The sequence below is a fragment of the Dunckerocampus dactyliophorus genome, chromosome 20 (genome assembly GCF_027744805.1).
Source record: "Dunckerocampus dactyliophorus isolate RoL2022-P2 chromosome 20, RoL_Ddac_1.1, whole genome shotgun sequence".
NCBI classification, from domain to species: Eukaryota; Metazoa; Chordata; class Actinopteri; order Syngnathiformes; family Syngnathidae; genus Dunckerocampus; species Dunckerocampus dactyliophorus.
Window position 1 is genome coordinate 4,392,601 of NC_072838.1, and position 14,939 is coordinate 4,407,539.

Genomic DNA, 14,939 nt, shown 5'->3' on the forward strand with positions numbered 1-14,939 from the left:
ACTGCATGAGCTCATAAATTAAAAAGTACTGATACATTTTCAGCAGGATTTTCACCAGAAATCGAATCTATTTATTTATATTTCCTGAATGCATATGCGTTTCTGCTGAAGACCCGTGGTGCCTTCGGGGGTTATCGGAACTTTTTTATATTCCACAAAAGACTGGCCTAAAAACTTAACAAATTACATATGTATAACAAATATAGCTTTTAAATCGACTGCTAAAATACGTGTAGTATTGAGCCAATGAGGGGAAACACCGTAGGGATCAAAACTGTTTACAAAACCAATGAAAACAGCGTCCTCACATCCACACCACAAGTTCCTGGAACGCAGCATTAATCTCCTCAAGGCGATTGGCCGGAGTGACGTAATCACGTGGCCCTCCCAGCCAAGATGGCTGACAGCATCCCATTAGCTCCGATGCGGAAGAGCTCGAGGAGAAGCCCTTACTACAACGCCAACAGACAGTCAAGGTATTTGGACAATTTTCCCCATCATTTATGCAGTCGAGTTGACGAAATAGTGATGGAATGTTCACGTTTTCTTCTCCCTCTCTCACCCAGGTTTGCGTGTATTGGTGTTTATGTTCACGCGGATGTTAGCTTCTTTTGATAGCATCGCTTACTTCCTATCATAGTTTGTGTTTTGACAGGTGACAGGCAGCTCGACAGAACAACAACCTAGATCTAACATCCATGTAAATATGAAACGGCTTTAGTATATTTGTATCTGCATTAGAGCGCAACCATCAGTAAAAGCTTCTTCCAAGCTTCTTCCCGTTCCGTCAACTGAACATTTAAAGACACACGGCAGCTAAATGAACTAATGTCATTATTTGGTTTCTATACCGACAGTAAGGCGTTTTAACAGTGCTTGTTTTTGTCACACTTGCTAAGAATGCGCTAATAAACTATGGACAGGAAGTAAAGCAGGCCATCCTTCAATAAATAACATTTGGCAAGAAATGATGATCTACGGTGGCCGATAGGGGCAAACGCACAGCAATTTCCGAACGCGCCATACACTGAAATAGTACTAAAATTACACAAATGCAACGCGGAAATGTTGCATATGCATAAACACATACGTAAACCACCCAAATTTGCAAAGATTGCAGACACACACAGACAGAAAAACTATTGTTGGGTATTTTATTCACTTTAATGAACTTTTACTTTTCCAAGTCTCAGAAGGATATACTGTATGGCTCCACGTTCATTAAGAGAGTACTTTAAAGTGATATCTCTCCTTACAGATTCTCTCTAGACGATGAACCCTCCAACTTGGATGAGATGCCTCTGATGATGTCTGAGGAAGGTTTCGAGAACGACGACAGCGACTACCAGACGCTGCCCCGGGCCAGAGTCAACCACAGACACAGCAGAGGCCTCGGCTGGTTCCTCCTTGGGGGTTGGAGAGTGTTGTGTTGCAGGTATCTAAAAAGTGTGCTGTTGTGTGCTGTTTACCTTACAAGGTTTTTATTGACTTGTCGAGGTAGTCATGTGCTTGCTTTGGCAGCCTGGAGCCTCACTTACTCACTTACCTCACTTACTCTTTTGAAATGTCTGCCAGTAAATGCACACTATATTCAACCTTTTCTGTTCTGTTTAGGCATCAAACTAGTCGAGCCTATACAAATGCATGCATCATATTACAATCTAATTATGCATCCATTGCTGTAGCAGTGGGGTGTCCAAACTTTGGCCACATACCTGTAGTGAAAAATTTAAGGATGCAAGGGCCACTTTGATATTTTGGAAAGTAACACGTATATATGCTTATAAGTTATATACTGTACATCTTTTAAAAAAATAGCCTGCATCTCAGCTTTGCGATATGGTGAAAAAGTGTAGTATGAATTTCAGTATGTTTTTTCAAAATATTTCAACTTTCCTCTAGTAAATTTTCTTCTTGTAGTTAATTCACTGTATTCACTGTATCACTGTTAAGACTGTATTCCCATGATGTTTTCACTTTTTGTCCAATCTGATTTTACAAAAATTAGAACCTGTTTTTTTGTGTCTCATAATATTAAGATCTTTAAAAAAGAAATAACATATTTTTTCTTCAATATTTCAAGTCTATGCTACTAAAATGAAATAATTTATCCTCATAATATTACAAGTTTATTTGCATAAAATTAAGAACTTTTCTTGTTCGTATGCAACATTTCTCTCATTTTGACTTTAATTCTTGTAAAATTACAGCAGGTTTTTCCATTTCTGCTGTTGTTTTCTTAAATATTCCCACTATTTCAACTTTGTTCTTGTAAATTTTCTCCTCATAATTATGATTTTATTGCCATAATCTTTTGACTTTATTCCTGTATTATTGTAACTGTTTTTGCAACCTAATTGTCAAAAAATTACAACTTTATTTGTTGTTTTGTTAAAGGCCCGGTCACACCGCCCGAACTTTGCTGTAGCGTTCCTGGAGCAGTGAAAAAAATTCATCACCGCTCGTAACCGTGCACAAAATAGGGAAAAAAATCAAAAACACGGGCATTGTCCTAGCTGAAGCCGCCGTTGCTTTAGCGTTGGTTTTAACGGTAGCGAACGTTGGTTTAGCGGTGACGCGAGCGTGGATAAAGCGGTGTTCTGCGCATGCGGGCTGGTGGCATCCTCATGAAGTGCTGGAAGGCTCGTGGATCCTCATTCCTCAGCTCCACCATCAGCTTGTCATACAGTCCATGTTCACGGCTTCTCAGTATCTGTCTGACCCACACAACTCTGTCTCTCCTTCTTCTCTCTCTTCTCCTTCAGTCAAGAGCTTGTTGCAATCTGAGGAGGTTCTGATTCTGCTGCTGGACTAGTGCACCAATCATAGCAAGTCTCTCAGCATCCACGGTAGTACAGTTTTACTGTAACTTTGAGCAAATTCGATATAATTGAGGTCTGCACTCAGCGGCTATTCCAAATCCTGGTCCATTTCTCCCCGTATTTATAGCCTAGCGGACCCAAGCGTCCACGAACTTGCGTCTAGCGCCGGCGACAAACTTTGACTGGGCGGTGTTGAGCGGTGATGAACTTTGCCGTGGCGGAAAATTGCCCGCTCCTCACCGCTCGCAATATTTTGTGCAGCTCAAAACTTTTGGAGCGGCAGGAGGGACCATCAGTGGTGGCCGAGCGTATACAGTGTTGCCTTAACATGGGCCAACTTCTGTTAAATGGTGGTGAACGGTTACGAGCGGTGATTAATTTTTTTCACCGCTCCAGGAACGCTACAGCAAAGTTCGGGCGGTGTGACCGGGCTTTAACATACTTATTATACTAACATTCATGATTTTAACATTATTAATAATATTACGACTTAAAAAACAATTTTCTTTAACATTTCAACTTTATGCTGTTAAAATGACTTAAAATATGTATTATGAATTATTAATTAAAATTGTATTTTTCTTCATCAAATGATGTTATTGTCATAAATGTGCAGCTTTTTCATGTTAGAGTACAACTTTTTTCTTTCTTTTTTTTTTTTTTTACATATTTCTTGAAAAATTACTCCTGATTTTTCCATTTTTTATGTTGTTGTACTTAGTTTTGTTTTGTTTTCTTCTTATTTTTATTTCTTATTATTATATTGACCTGAATGTGCCCCCTGCGCTGCACTCTGGACACCCTTGCTTTAGCAGCTACAGCAGGCCCTCATTTATCAGGGTTAATTGGTTCCAGACCACACCGTGATAAGTGATATTTTTCGTGGAGTAGGATTCATTATTTATAAATGGAATATTTTCATAGTTAGTGCATGGAAGACCCGTTTACCACCTTGTAAATACGTTTTATTTTTAAACATTATTAGAGCCCTGTAGAATGAAGTAACACTCCTATAGTCACCTTCACACTCCTATAACCCAATATAGTAGACATAATAACAGAAAATAAGACATAAATAAGATCCGTGCTCATGTGTGTTGCTGTAAATGTATTCCGGTGCCAGGGAATCAGAGTGGGGGCGAACAGGAAGTGACAGTTGAGTTTTAGCTCACACAGTAGCCTGTGTTACACCTAGGTCACAACTGGACGTGCGTTCTTTTTTGGGGTCGTGAGATTTATGATATTCTGCAAATGTCTATTTTGTTTTTTTTCGTGGAGAACGAAGCTGTGGTAACCATGAAGCAGTAAGATCACCCTCTCTCTCCGCCCCCTTTTTGCTCCTTGGCGATATCCATCCCATACCTGTAGTTTGTGCAAATACACCTAAAAATACACCTCAAAAGTATCTATATTTATATCTATCTTTTTATCTATCTATCTATCTCTAATATATCTATCTTTGGAGCCCGAAGAGCTGGTATCGGAAGCAACGATATTTCCTTATCGATCCGCACATCATCATACGGGCAGCGCCCTCCCTGCGTTTCTTGTATTTTTTGCATGTAGTCCCGTTTGTGTGACCTAGGCCGTGGGGATTATTGTGCCTGCTGTGAGATCATTCAGATCTGCAATAACAGTCGGTTGTTACGGCCATCAAGTCTGGTGCTTGTGTGTCCCACCCAACATTACAGTAACATTACTGACACCTAGTGACCCGTGTAGAATACTACATATCATCACAACGTCTTTGAATGTGTCTTCTGAATGCCTTATATTTGTATTTTACTTCATTAGCCATTTTTTTATGCTGGATAATGCTTCATTTTGGCAAAAAATAGGAAATTTGCTTACTTTTGAATAAGAATAGGCTGTATTCACGGCATGATTTATTAACTAATATCCGTCTATCCATCCATTTTCTATACCGCTTCCCCTCTTTAGGGTCGTGGGGGCATGCTGGAGCCTATCCCAGCTGACTTTGGGCGACAGGCAGGGTACACCCTGGACTGGTCGCCAGCCAATTGCAGGGCACATATAGACAAACAACCATTCACACTCACATTCATACCTATGGACAATTTAGAGTCGCCAATAACATGCATGTTTTTGGATGGATATTTTTGAAAAACCGTGGTAGAGTGAAGCTGTGAAATTCGAAGCATGAAGTGTGAGGGATTGCTGTATCATATTAGCGGCCCCTCCACAATTTTCCATTTTTCTGTATATGTCCCTCAGTGGAATGAGTTTGGACAGCCTGCTGTAAGCATTGGCGTGGCTAATATGTTACGTTGATACACGCGCGGATCAACTTGGGTTTCCAACGTGCTGGTAGTTGTGCGTGAAGCGCAAAATAAGGTCGGTTGTGTTTTTTTTTTTTTTTTTTTTTTGTCTCTCGCTGCCCGATGCGCATCATCAGAGGTTAAACACAACGGTGCGCTTCATCCAGCTAACGATGCATATGACAGCCCCCAAAGATTTCCCTGCCAGCAAACACAACGCTGAAATACACCAGCACAAGGAGTTTTAAAGACCGTTTAGTTTCTCGTATTGTCATTCGGCGTATCGATTGCCCCCTCCCGCGCCCTTCCCTGTCCCCCCCCCCCCCCCCCCCCCCCCCCCCCCCCCCCTCCTAATGAACAAATTGGATTTTTCACAGCTGAGCAGTTTGATGCTTTCCAGTAATTTTGTGTGTGCTTTGCGTGGGATTATAAAAGGCAAATAATTCACTCCCAATAAGCCCCGACTGTTCAAATGGCCCTGCTATTTAAATAGCATTCATTTGCTCAAATAATCTCTATTATGAATCTAGACGCGGAGCGGCGCGCTGGGTGCCGAGGCAGAGCATGCTGCCGCCGCGGCCAACGCAAACAACGGCAATGTTGTCACCCCCGAAGTTGATTTATGCACTTTTTCTGTTTTGCCAACTTGCTTAAAAGGTGGAAAGGCCAAGTCGATCACCATGACAGTATACACTGTCCCCCCACCCCCCTGCACCCCCCAGGTGCCACTTTAGCCCCTGTATCACACACACGCGCGCACACACACACACACACACACACACACACACACACACACTGTTTGTACTTCATGTTCTGGATAAGCCTCGCTGTCATCATTAGCAGGTGGATGCAAAGTCAAACTTTGTTCACTTTTGTTTGCTTCACTGTAATAAATCAAGTTTGTTGGTCGTGGTGGTGGTGAACAACAACCCCCCCTCCGCATCCCCGCCCGCATATTAGCGATGGTCAGCTACTGCTAAACAAGGACAAATGTGTCTTGAGATGTTACCACAGAGCGTGTTTTTGTCTGCCACGCCTCGCTGGGCTTCACAGACAAATTGAGCCGTGAACATTTCCCAACATTGGCCCAATGCTAACCTTTTCACCCCCCTGCCCTCTGAAAAATCTTTTAATAAAGCTTACTGTATTTTGAAAGGTTTGTCAAAAGGAGCTCTTGAGATAGAATATGCTTGAGCAGATGTGTAACACTATTGTCCAAGTTTCAGTACAACCTTTACAGTCCTCCTCCTTCTTCTTCTTCTTCTCCTTCTTCTACTTCTACTTCTTCTTCTACTTCTACTTCTTCTTCTTCTACTTCTACTTGTACTACTTCTACTTCTACTTCTTCTAACAATTGATAATTAATATTATTTAATATGTATTAATATATTTGTATTTATTATATTTTATTTTTGTGTTTTTATTTGTATGCCAAAAACAATATAAAACATAATATATACAGTAGTGTGAAAAATGTTTGACCCCTTTCTGATTTCTTATTTGTCACACTTAAATGTTTCAGATCAGATGAAACATTTAATGATATTAGTCAATGACAACACAACTGAACACAAAATACAGTTTTCAAATGAAAGTTTTTATTACTAAGGGAGAAAAAAATCCAAACCTACATGGCCCTCTGTGCTCCCTCGTTGGGACTTTGGGACTCTAGCGAACCACAGTGAGAGCCATTATCCACAAATGGCAAAATCATGGAACAGCGATGGACTTTCCCAGGAGTGTCCGACCAACCCAATGACCCCAAGAGCGAAGCAACAACTCATCCAAAAGGTCACAAAAACCCCACAACAACATCCAAAGAACTGCAGGCCTCACTTGCATCAATTAAGATCAGTGTTCATGACTCCACCATAAGAAAGACACTGGGCAAAAATGACCTGCATGGCAGAGTTCCAAGACCAAAACCACTGCTGAACAAAAAACATTAAAGCTCGTCTTAGTTTTGCCAGAAAACATCTTGATGATCCCCAAGACCTTTGGGAAAATACTGTCTTTTTTTGGAAGGTGTGTGTCCCATCGCGCGTAAATGTAATGCTGCATTTCAGAAAAAGACCATCATACCAACAGTAAAATATGGTGGTGGTAGTGTGATGGTCTGGGGCTGTTTTGCTGCTTCATGACCTGGAAGACTTGCTGTGATAAATGGAACCTTGAATTCTCCTGTCTACCAAAAAATCCTGAAACAGAATGCTCTGCCATCACTTGGTGACCTCAAGCTGAAACCAACTTGGGTTCTGCAGCAGGACAATGATCCAAAACACACCAGCAAGTCCATCTTTAAATGGCTGCAGATAAACAAAATGTTGGAAAACCCTCCAATGTGGCTGAATGACAACAATTCTGCAAAGATGGCGCTGTAAAAGACTCATTGCAAGTTATCGCAAACGCTTGATTGCAGTTGTTGCCGCTAAGGGTGACCCAACAAGTTATTAGGCTTAGGGGGCAATCACTTTTTCACACAGGGCCATGCAGGTTTGGATTTTTTTTCTCCCTTAATAATAATAAGTTTCATTTAAAAACTGCATTTTGTGTTCAGCTGTGTTGTCAATGACTAATATTTCAATTTGTGTGATGATCTGAAACCTAAAGTCAGCAGGGATAGTCTCCAGCAAAAAGATGGATGGATGTGTTTTAACTCATGTCAAATTGCTACAAGTTTTTTTCAGTGTTTTGCCAGAACTGATGTCTTGACAACCATTCAAGGATCACCCACACATTCATTCACAAATACATTTGGCACTACCTATTGGCACTCGCTCATAAACACATTATAACAGGACTGTCTGTGAATGTAGCTTGTCTTTCCACCTCCATACAATAGATGGCGTTGTACCTCTGCTTCTCAACACGCCTCATCCGTGCCTGCTCTACCAGAGAATAAGAAGACGTAGCAGGAGGGATCAGTGTTGCCAACTTAGCCATTTTATTGCTATAATTAGCGAGTATTCAGAGTATTCAAGTTTTGTACAAATGGAGTGACTTTTCATGGTCTTATTCGACACTAACATAAAAGATAACATAAAAGCACGTATCACTCCTCTGATCGAGCAGCAGTTGTCCCACAAGAAGCAACAAAAATACATGAATTTGTTTTTGTAAACATATTACTTTGCTTTTCATGTGTTTTGCTCCCACATGTCCATAAAAATAAAAAAAATGACATGCGTCACGGCCAGTTATGCAAATGAGCATCACTACACATCGACTGCAGTCCTTTGGGAGACACTGGTTTCTATGAGGTTTTAGTTTTGTAATGAGGTAACTGAGGTCAAGTGATATTGTTACGTTAGTTAGCCTCTCATTTTTTCCCCCGTTCTCCTTTTCTATTCCGCATGAGTTGGAAAAAAACAAATAAAACACCTGTCAACGTGCATTCACGCCCAATAACTTTGTGTCCTGTCGCTTCGCAGCTGCTGCGAGCTGGTGGCCCGCATGTGTCGGCGGAAGAAGGAGCTGAAGTCCCGCACCGTCTGGCTCGGCTGCCCGGAGAAATGCGAGGAGAAGTTCCCCAAGAACTCCATCCACAACCAGAAGTACAACGTCTTCACCTTTGTGCCAGGGGTGTGTTTGGCTTTTTTTTTTTATGCTCACGTTCCTGACCCTTTAAGTGCCATCAGCCTCGCCATAGCGGCTGTGCTAAGTGTCTTATCATTAAGGGTTCGTCATTAAAGATCAGAGCTACTTATTAGAAAGTGAATGGCGCCGTAATTAGGAGGGTCACTCACTCTGCAAGCTGTAAAATGTCAACTGTCTATTAGAGACATAGATATTTCTGCCGATGGAGAATACAAATGTCCCGTTTGTCCCCCTCCACTTTGAATTATTAAATACGCACAAATTGAGTTTAGCGGTGTGCATTCTTCCGCCGCCACCACCTAAAGGTCAGGGGGTTCATTAAGCGTGGATGCCTGCTTGCTTGCTCGCCTATTGATCTGGCCCGACACGGGACTCTCATTATTAAAAGCATTATTCAAAACCTGACCTTAGATCAGTAGTGTGGCCCGCAGCTGTTTTGTTTTTTTTGGTCTGCGGCACAATCTAAAAATATAATTTAACAAGGAAATGTAAAAAAACTAATAATAATGGAAAATGAGCAGTAATTTAAAAAGAATAAAGTAAAAATATTAAGAGAAAAAAATGTTCCTGTTACGAGAAAAACTTGTACTTTTACAAGAATAACGTAGTATTAGGAGGAAGTAAAAATATTAAAGAAAAAATACATCATTTTTTGTTGTAATAGGTTGGGGAAAAGTTATACAATTATGGGATTAAGGTCAAAATATTATGGCAATACAGTCATAATTATGAGAAAAAGAAGAAGAAAGTTGAACTATTTGGAAAAAAACCCCAGCAGAAGTGGGGAAAAAAACAGCTGTCATTTTAGGAGAATTAAAGTCTATATATCAGGGGTCACCAACGTGACAGGTAGCCCCCCACGACCACATGAGGTGCCCGCAAGCCTGCTTTTCATTCAGGTTTTCAGTTCATAATGAAAGAACAGTAGAAAGAAATGCATTCTGAAATACAAGATGTGAGTTGTGGACACCAGCATTTTGTTAATGTTCTGGTAAACAAGCATATTCGCTTTGTTTGGGTTTAAAATAAGCTCTGAAAGTAAATGTTACAAAAATGAGTCGCTCTTGGCCATTTTCATTTTGTAAAAGTAGCTCTCACAAGGACAAACGTTGGTGACCCCTGTTATATATTAACCTAAAAAAGTTGTATTCTAACAAGAAAAAAAGGTGCAATTTAATTTAATTTAACTTAAAAACTAGTAGCATAGAGTTGAAATATTAAAGAGAACATTTTTTGAAGTCCTGATGCGAAACAAACAAACAAAAAAAGTTGTCATTTTTGGAAAATTAGGTTGGGGGGGGAGTCTATGGGAATAAAGTTCAAATATTACGGGAATAAAGTCATAATATTACGAGAAGGAAATTTACAAAGTAAAGTTTATTTAAGAAGAAAGTTGCAATATTTGGAAAATAAAAAAATTGCAAACATTGGAAAAGTGCAAAGAGCAGAGTTGATGCTAATAGGCTTTTTCGGCCATATGACAAAGCTGAGATGCAGCTTTTTTCTTGAAATATACGTATATATCGCTTCTTAGCAGGGGTGCAACGATTCTTCGAATAATTCATGTACCTTGATTACAAAAAAATAATCAAGGGTTTTTTCTGCCTCGAGGAATCGCTTACGTCACCCACGTACAGGACGAAGAAGGAAGCAGAGGTTTGAAGGCGCGGGAGAAAGCGACAAGGCAACGAAAGAGAAGGAAAACCAAATGTAAAAACAGACAGAAAATGTGGCTAAACGGCAAGATGAACACCGTGACGTGTATCCGTTGTAATGAGGCACTTGCATACCACAACAGCACAGTTTATATGCTGCATTATCTCGTCCCGAATGAAGCGCAAATCAGTGAGATTAAGGTTAATGTACCTTACTAACATAACATGGGTCGTGTGGAGGGCTACCTTTCTCCTAATTATGACTGCTGTTGAATGTGTCGCAGTTTATTATGATGATAACGTGACTTCATACTGGGTTTATTTCAGCGACAGGGAGAGAGTGACAGAGCACAGTGATGTGCCTGCTCACGCAACAGTAATTATTGCACATGAATGTGGCTCAAAATCTGCCTTTGCTACCTCAAAATTAAAGCACAAATATAACTCCATAGATGTGCACCTCCAAAAAACGCTGCTCGTGAGGACTGACTGTTGTAACGCAGCACCTCAATCACCATCACTCGGTCACGTCAACAAGCACAACACAACAACAAGCACATAGAGCCGACGCCACTAGCCCGACCCCGACGAAAATCTACTAAAGTAGGGGTGCCCAAAGTGCGGCCCAGGGGCCATGTGTGGACCATGGCTCATTTGACATTGCATCACTGCAGAAAAAAAATACAATAAAAAAAAAAAACAGCAAAAATGGTAAAAAAAAAAAAAAAGAGCAAAAGGCACAACGAGAAAAAGCTGAAATGTTGACGCCAACAATCAATAATAACACAAAGCTTTGTATTTAAAGACAAATCTTTTTAATTTACTTGAAATACCTTTCTACAAAAATAAATAAATAAATAAATATACTGTATGTATAATTTTAATATACAGTTGTGTATACAGTATATACGATATGTATATTTAAATATATCATTCACGGTGGTGGCTAAGTGGTTAGCATGTTGGCCACACAGTCAGGAGATAGGGAACACCTGGGTTTGACTCTCTGTTGGGCATCTCTGTGTGGAGTTTGCATGTTCTCCCCGTGTGTGTGTGGGTTTTCTCCGGGTACTCCGGTTTCCTCCCACATTCCAAAAACATGCATGTTAGGTTAATTGGAGACTCTAAATTGTCCATAGGTATGAATGTGAGTGTGAATGATTGTTTGTCTATATGTGCCCTGCCATTGGCTGGCAACCAGTCCAGGGTGTACCGCCTAATTACGATAAGCGGCATAGAAGATGGATGGATATCGTTCACGATTCGGTTCACGGCCAAGACCAGAGACTTTGGGCTCAAAAAGGTTGGTGACCACTGGAGTAATGGAACAAGAAGTAATGTGTTCCACTACAGGTGTCTTCATTTTAGTTTGAACACTGCAAAAACTCAATATCTTATGATGAATATTTGTCTTATTTCTAGTCAGCCTGTCTAAGTTTAGGATTTGTAAATGCACAGACATCAATATAATGTAAAATGTCATTTAGTCTTCGTAATGTCTTGTTAAGTAATTATTATTTGTCTCCTTTTCCAGTAAATAGTTACAATCTGGAATGGATACATTAATCTACAAAAGCAACATAAGAAAATAAACCCAAGAAAATACATTTTGTTCCTATGCACAATGTAAATTTAAGATAGAAAAGGGTTGATTATCTAAAAAATTAAAACAATTGGTCGTTCATTATTTGGGGAAATGTTTTATTTTCTGTTGTGTATTTATAATTTCTCTTTAACAAGCAAAAATATGTTTTTTTTCAATTACTCGATTCATCGAAAACATTTTCAGTAGAATACTCGATTACTAAAATATTTGCTAGCTGCAGCCCTGCTGGTTAGCACATTTACAAAATATCAAAGTGGCCCTGGCATCTTCCATTTTTCGGTATGTGGCCCTCAGTGGAAAATGTTTGGACACCCCTGCCTTAGATTAATAGAATGGTAAGAAACCAGGCAGCAGTGAAGTATTGGGTTGTACAAGTAAATTCCACCTGCAAGCTTTCTGTCTGCACAATCTGCTCCCTTAGCACGATCATGTGATTCATTATCCGAGCCATAATGCACCTAGCGTAGTTTTTATTGTATATGTAAATACATGTTCTTGCTGAGTCTGTGTCTTCTGTCCTCCTCAGGTGCTCTACCAGCAGTTCAAGTTCTTTCTCAATCTCTACTTCCTGGTGGTCTCCTGCTCCCAGTTTGTGCCCTCGCTGAAGATCGGATATTTGTACACCTACTGGGCGCCACTGGTAAATCCTCGCAAATGTGACGGCACACTTTGATTGACGTCCTAGCTTTTTGTCAGATTGTTGCAGTGGACTAAAAAAAATGTGAATCATATTTGGAGATGTTTTTTTTAGCATGTTGGTTCCTGTTATGTACTTCTACACTACTGCAAACTACAACCGCAATAATAAAAATAATCATTATTAGATAATGCAATGTTTCCCATACAGTCATGGGAATACCTGGTCTGCCAGACAATAAGAAGACATTTCAGGAGGGATCAGTGTTGCCAACGTAGCCACTTCGTTGGTATATTTAGCGGTAGAGCTGCAACAATTAATCGCAGAGTATATGATGAATTCATTATCCAACTACTATTTTGGTATTTGATTGTTTCTAGATTTGAAAATGTAAATATAATATGTAATATATAATGTGTGAATATTTTTTTATTTCCTTAGTCATACAAGCAGACCTTTTATCTTCGTGTTTTAGATATTCAGCCGCTTTGGCTTTGGGAAACAGCGATGTCCATTTTTGATATGTTGCAGACCAAACCACTAACTTAACTGTTGGTGTTTGCTTCATATTGATTTTGTCTGGGGCAGGGGTGTCGAAAGTGCAGGCCGGTGGCCATTTGTCGCCCGCGGCTGTTTTATTGGCCCGCGGCACATTCTAAAAATAAAATTTAACAAAAATACTAAAACAAAAATAAAAGAAAAAGTAGCAGTAATTTTACAGGATTAAAGTGAAAATACGATGCGAAAAAAGTTGTAATGCAATGAGGATAAAGTCGTAATTTTACAAGTATAATGTAATAGGAGGAAAAGTAACGTGATTTTAGTAGCGTGAAGTTGAAATATTGAAGAAAAATGTTTTTTCAAAGTTGCACTATTATGAGGAACAAAACAAACAACGATAAAGTTGTAATTTTTGGAAAATTCTTGGCATGTCTACATGTATTGCTTTACTACTTCCAAGTCAAAAGGGCACATGTCCCTCGATGGAAAACGTTTGGACACCGCTTGTCTGGGGCCTAACCGATTACTTGATTAATCCAAACAAGTTGTAGATTAATGGACTAAGAAAATAATCGGTAGTTGTAAGCCCTATTTAGCGAGTAATCAGAGTCTTCTAGAATACTCTTTTTCAAGTAAGCGGCTAGTGACAAATCTAGTTTTGAGCTTTTTGGAGACTGACATGGAAGCGGGAGTTACTGTTACTCGCAGGCGGCTCCGTCTTGTTTGTGACAATGAAAAAAATGACAAAAAGAAGGACAGGAGAAAGTTCACTTGTCGATCTTAGCATATTTGTTTGACTTTTAATATTTTTTTACTCACTTTTGTGCAAAAATGCACATAACCCTTGTGTCTTGTTGGTTTCAGAGCTTCGTGCTGGCCGTCACCATGGTGCGCGAGGCCGTGGACGAGGTGCGGCGCCACCAGCGGGACAAAGAGATGAACTCGCAGCTCTACAGCAAGCTGACGGTGCGCGGTGAGTGATGGAGCATGCCATCGTTGGCACTTTGCGGCGACTGTTTGCTGACATTATGATAACGGATACTCTCCAGTATAATCGAGCCCTCCCCCGTGCAATTACGACCGGTCAACCCCCCTCAACTCCACCGGACCGGCTCTTGTAACACAAGTCGTAGCTCTCGCCGTAATTGCATCGATTTCTACCTCTCAGAGACGGTGTGAGCGAAAATGGTCTGCCTCAATCCCCTCGTGTGATATCTGTGCACCCACGCCGCCAGCGCACCTTTTAGACGGGGCCCCCAAGCGCTTTAAGACTTTGCAGTGGGATAGTGAGGTGATAAACATGAAAACAGGAGGCGGTTGCGTCATCAGGATGCAGGCAATCAATCTGTCACCTGGTGACATTTTTAAGAGCTTGTGTCATCTTCGGATGGTGGGCCACACACATCAATAGCTGGCGTATATTAACGCGTTAACAAGGTATCTTAAATGTGAAGACGGGGCTTGTTGGGGTTTTTTTGTTGTCTTTACAGCTGTCATCAGTCATTGTCTTGTTTGCTTCCTCAGGTAAAATCCAGGTGAAAAGCTCAGACATACAAGTTGGAGACCTGATTATCGTGGAGAAGGTGAAGCTCTTTCGTCATCCATCATGCGGTGACCTTGTTTAAAGGAAAACTGCACTTTTTTGGGGAAGTTGGCCCATCATCCACAATCCTTTTGTGAGATATCAGCACACACGGCTTTCTCTTTTCTATGCGTTCTAAAGATTGAAAAACTAGGGCTGTCAAATGATTACAAATTTGTCAGATGAATCACAGTTTTCAAATGAATTAATCATGATTAATCACCATTTGCAACTATGTCTGAAAAATGCCCAATTTTACT

At 40.4% G+C, this 14,939-nt stretch overlaps 1 protein-coding gene across 10 annotated transcripts in view; it reads left to right on the top strand.

The window, feature by feature from the left end:
• Positions 1-359: 359 nt before the first annotated feature.
• atp9b (ATPase phospholipid transporting 9B) overlaps positions 360-14,939 on the top strand; it is a 61,836-nt gene continuing 47,256 nt past the window's right edge. For 5 of the 10 annotated variants that reach the window (XM_054763259.1, XM_054763260.1, XM_054763264.1 and 2 more), the window contains exons 1-6: positions 397-566; positions 1,259-1,435; positions 8,533-8,683; positions 12,486-12,599; positions 13,962-14,070; positions 14,622-14,680. In XM_054763259.1, the coding sequence (XP_054619234.1) occupies positions 397-566; positions 1,259-1,435; positions 8,533-8,683; positions 12,486-12,599; positions 13,962-14,070; positions 14,622-14,680 (780 nt within the window). Of the gene's footprint in view, positions 567-1,258; positions 1,436-2,765; positions 2,850-8,532; positions 8,684-12,485; positions 12,600-13,961; positions 14,071-14,621; positions 14,681-14,939 lie in introns of those variants that run through there. The other 5 variants (XM_054763265.1, XM_054763266.1, XM_054763261.1 and 2 more) reach the window with 2 other exon arrangements.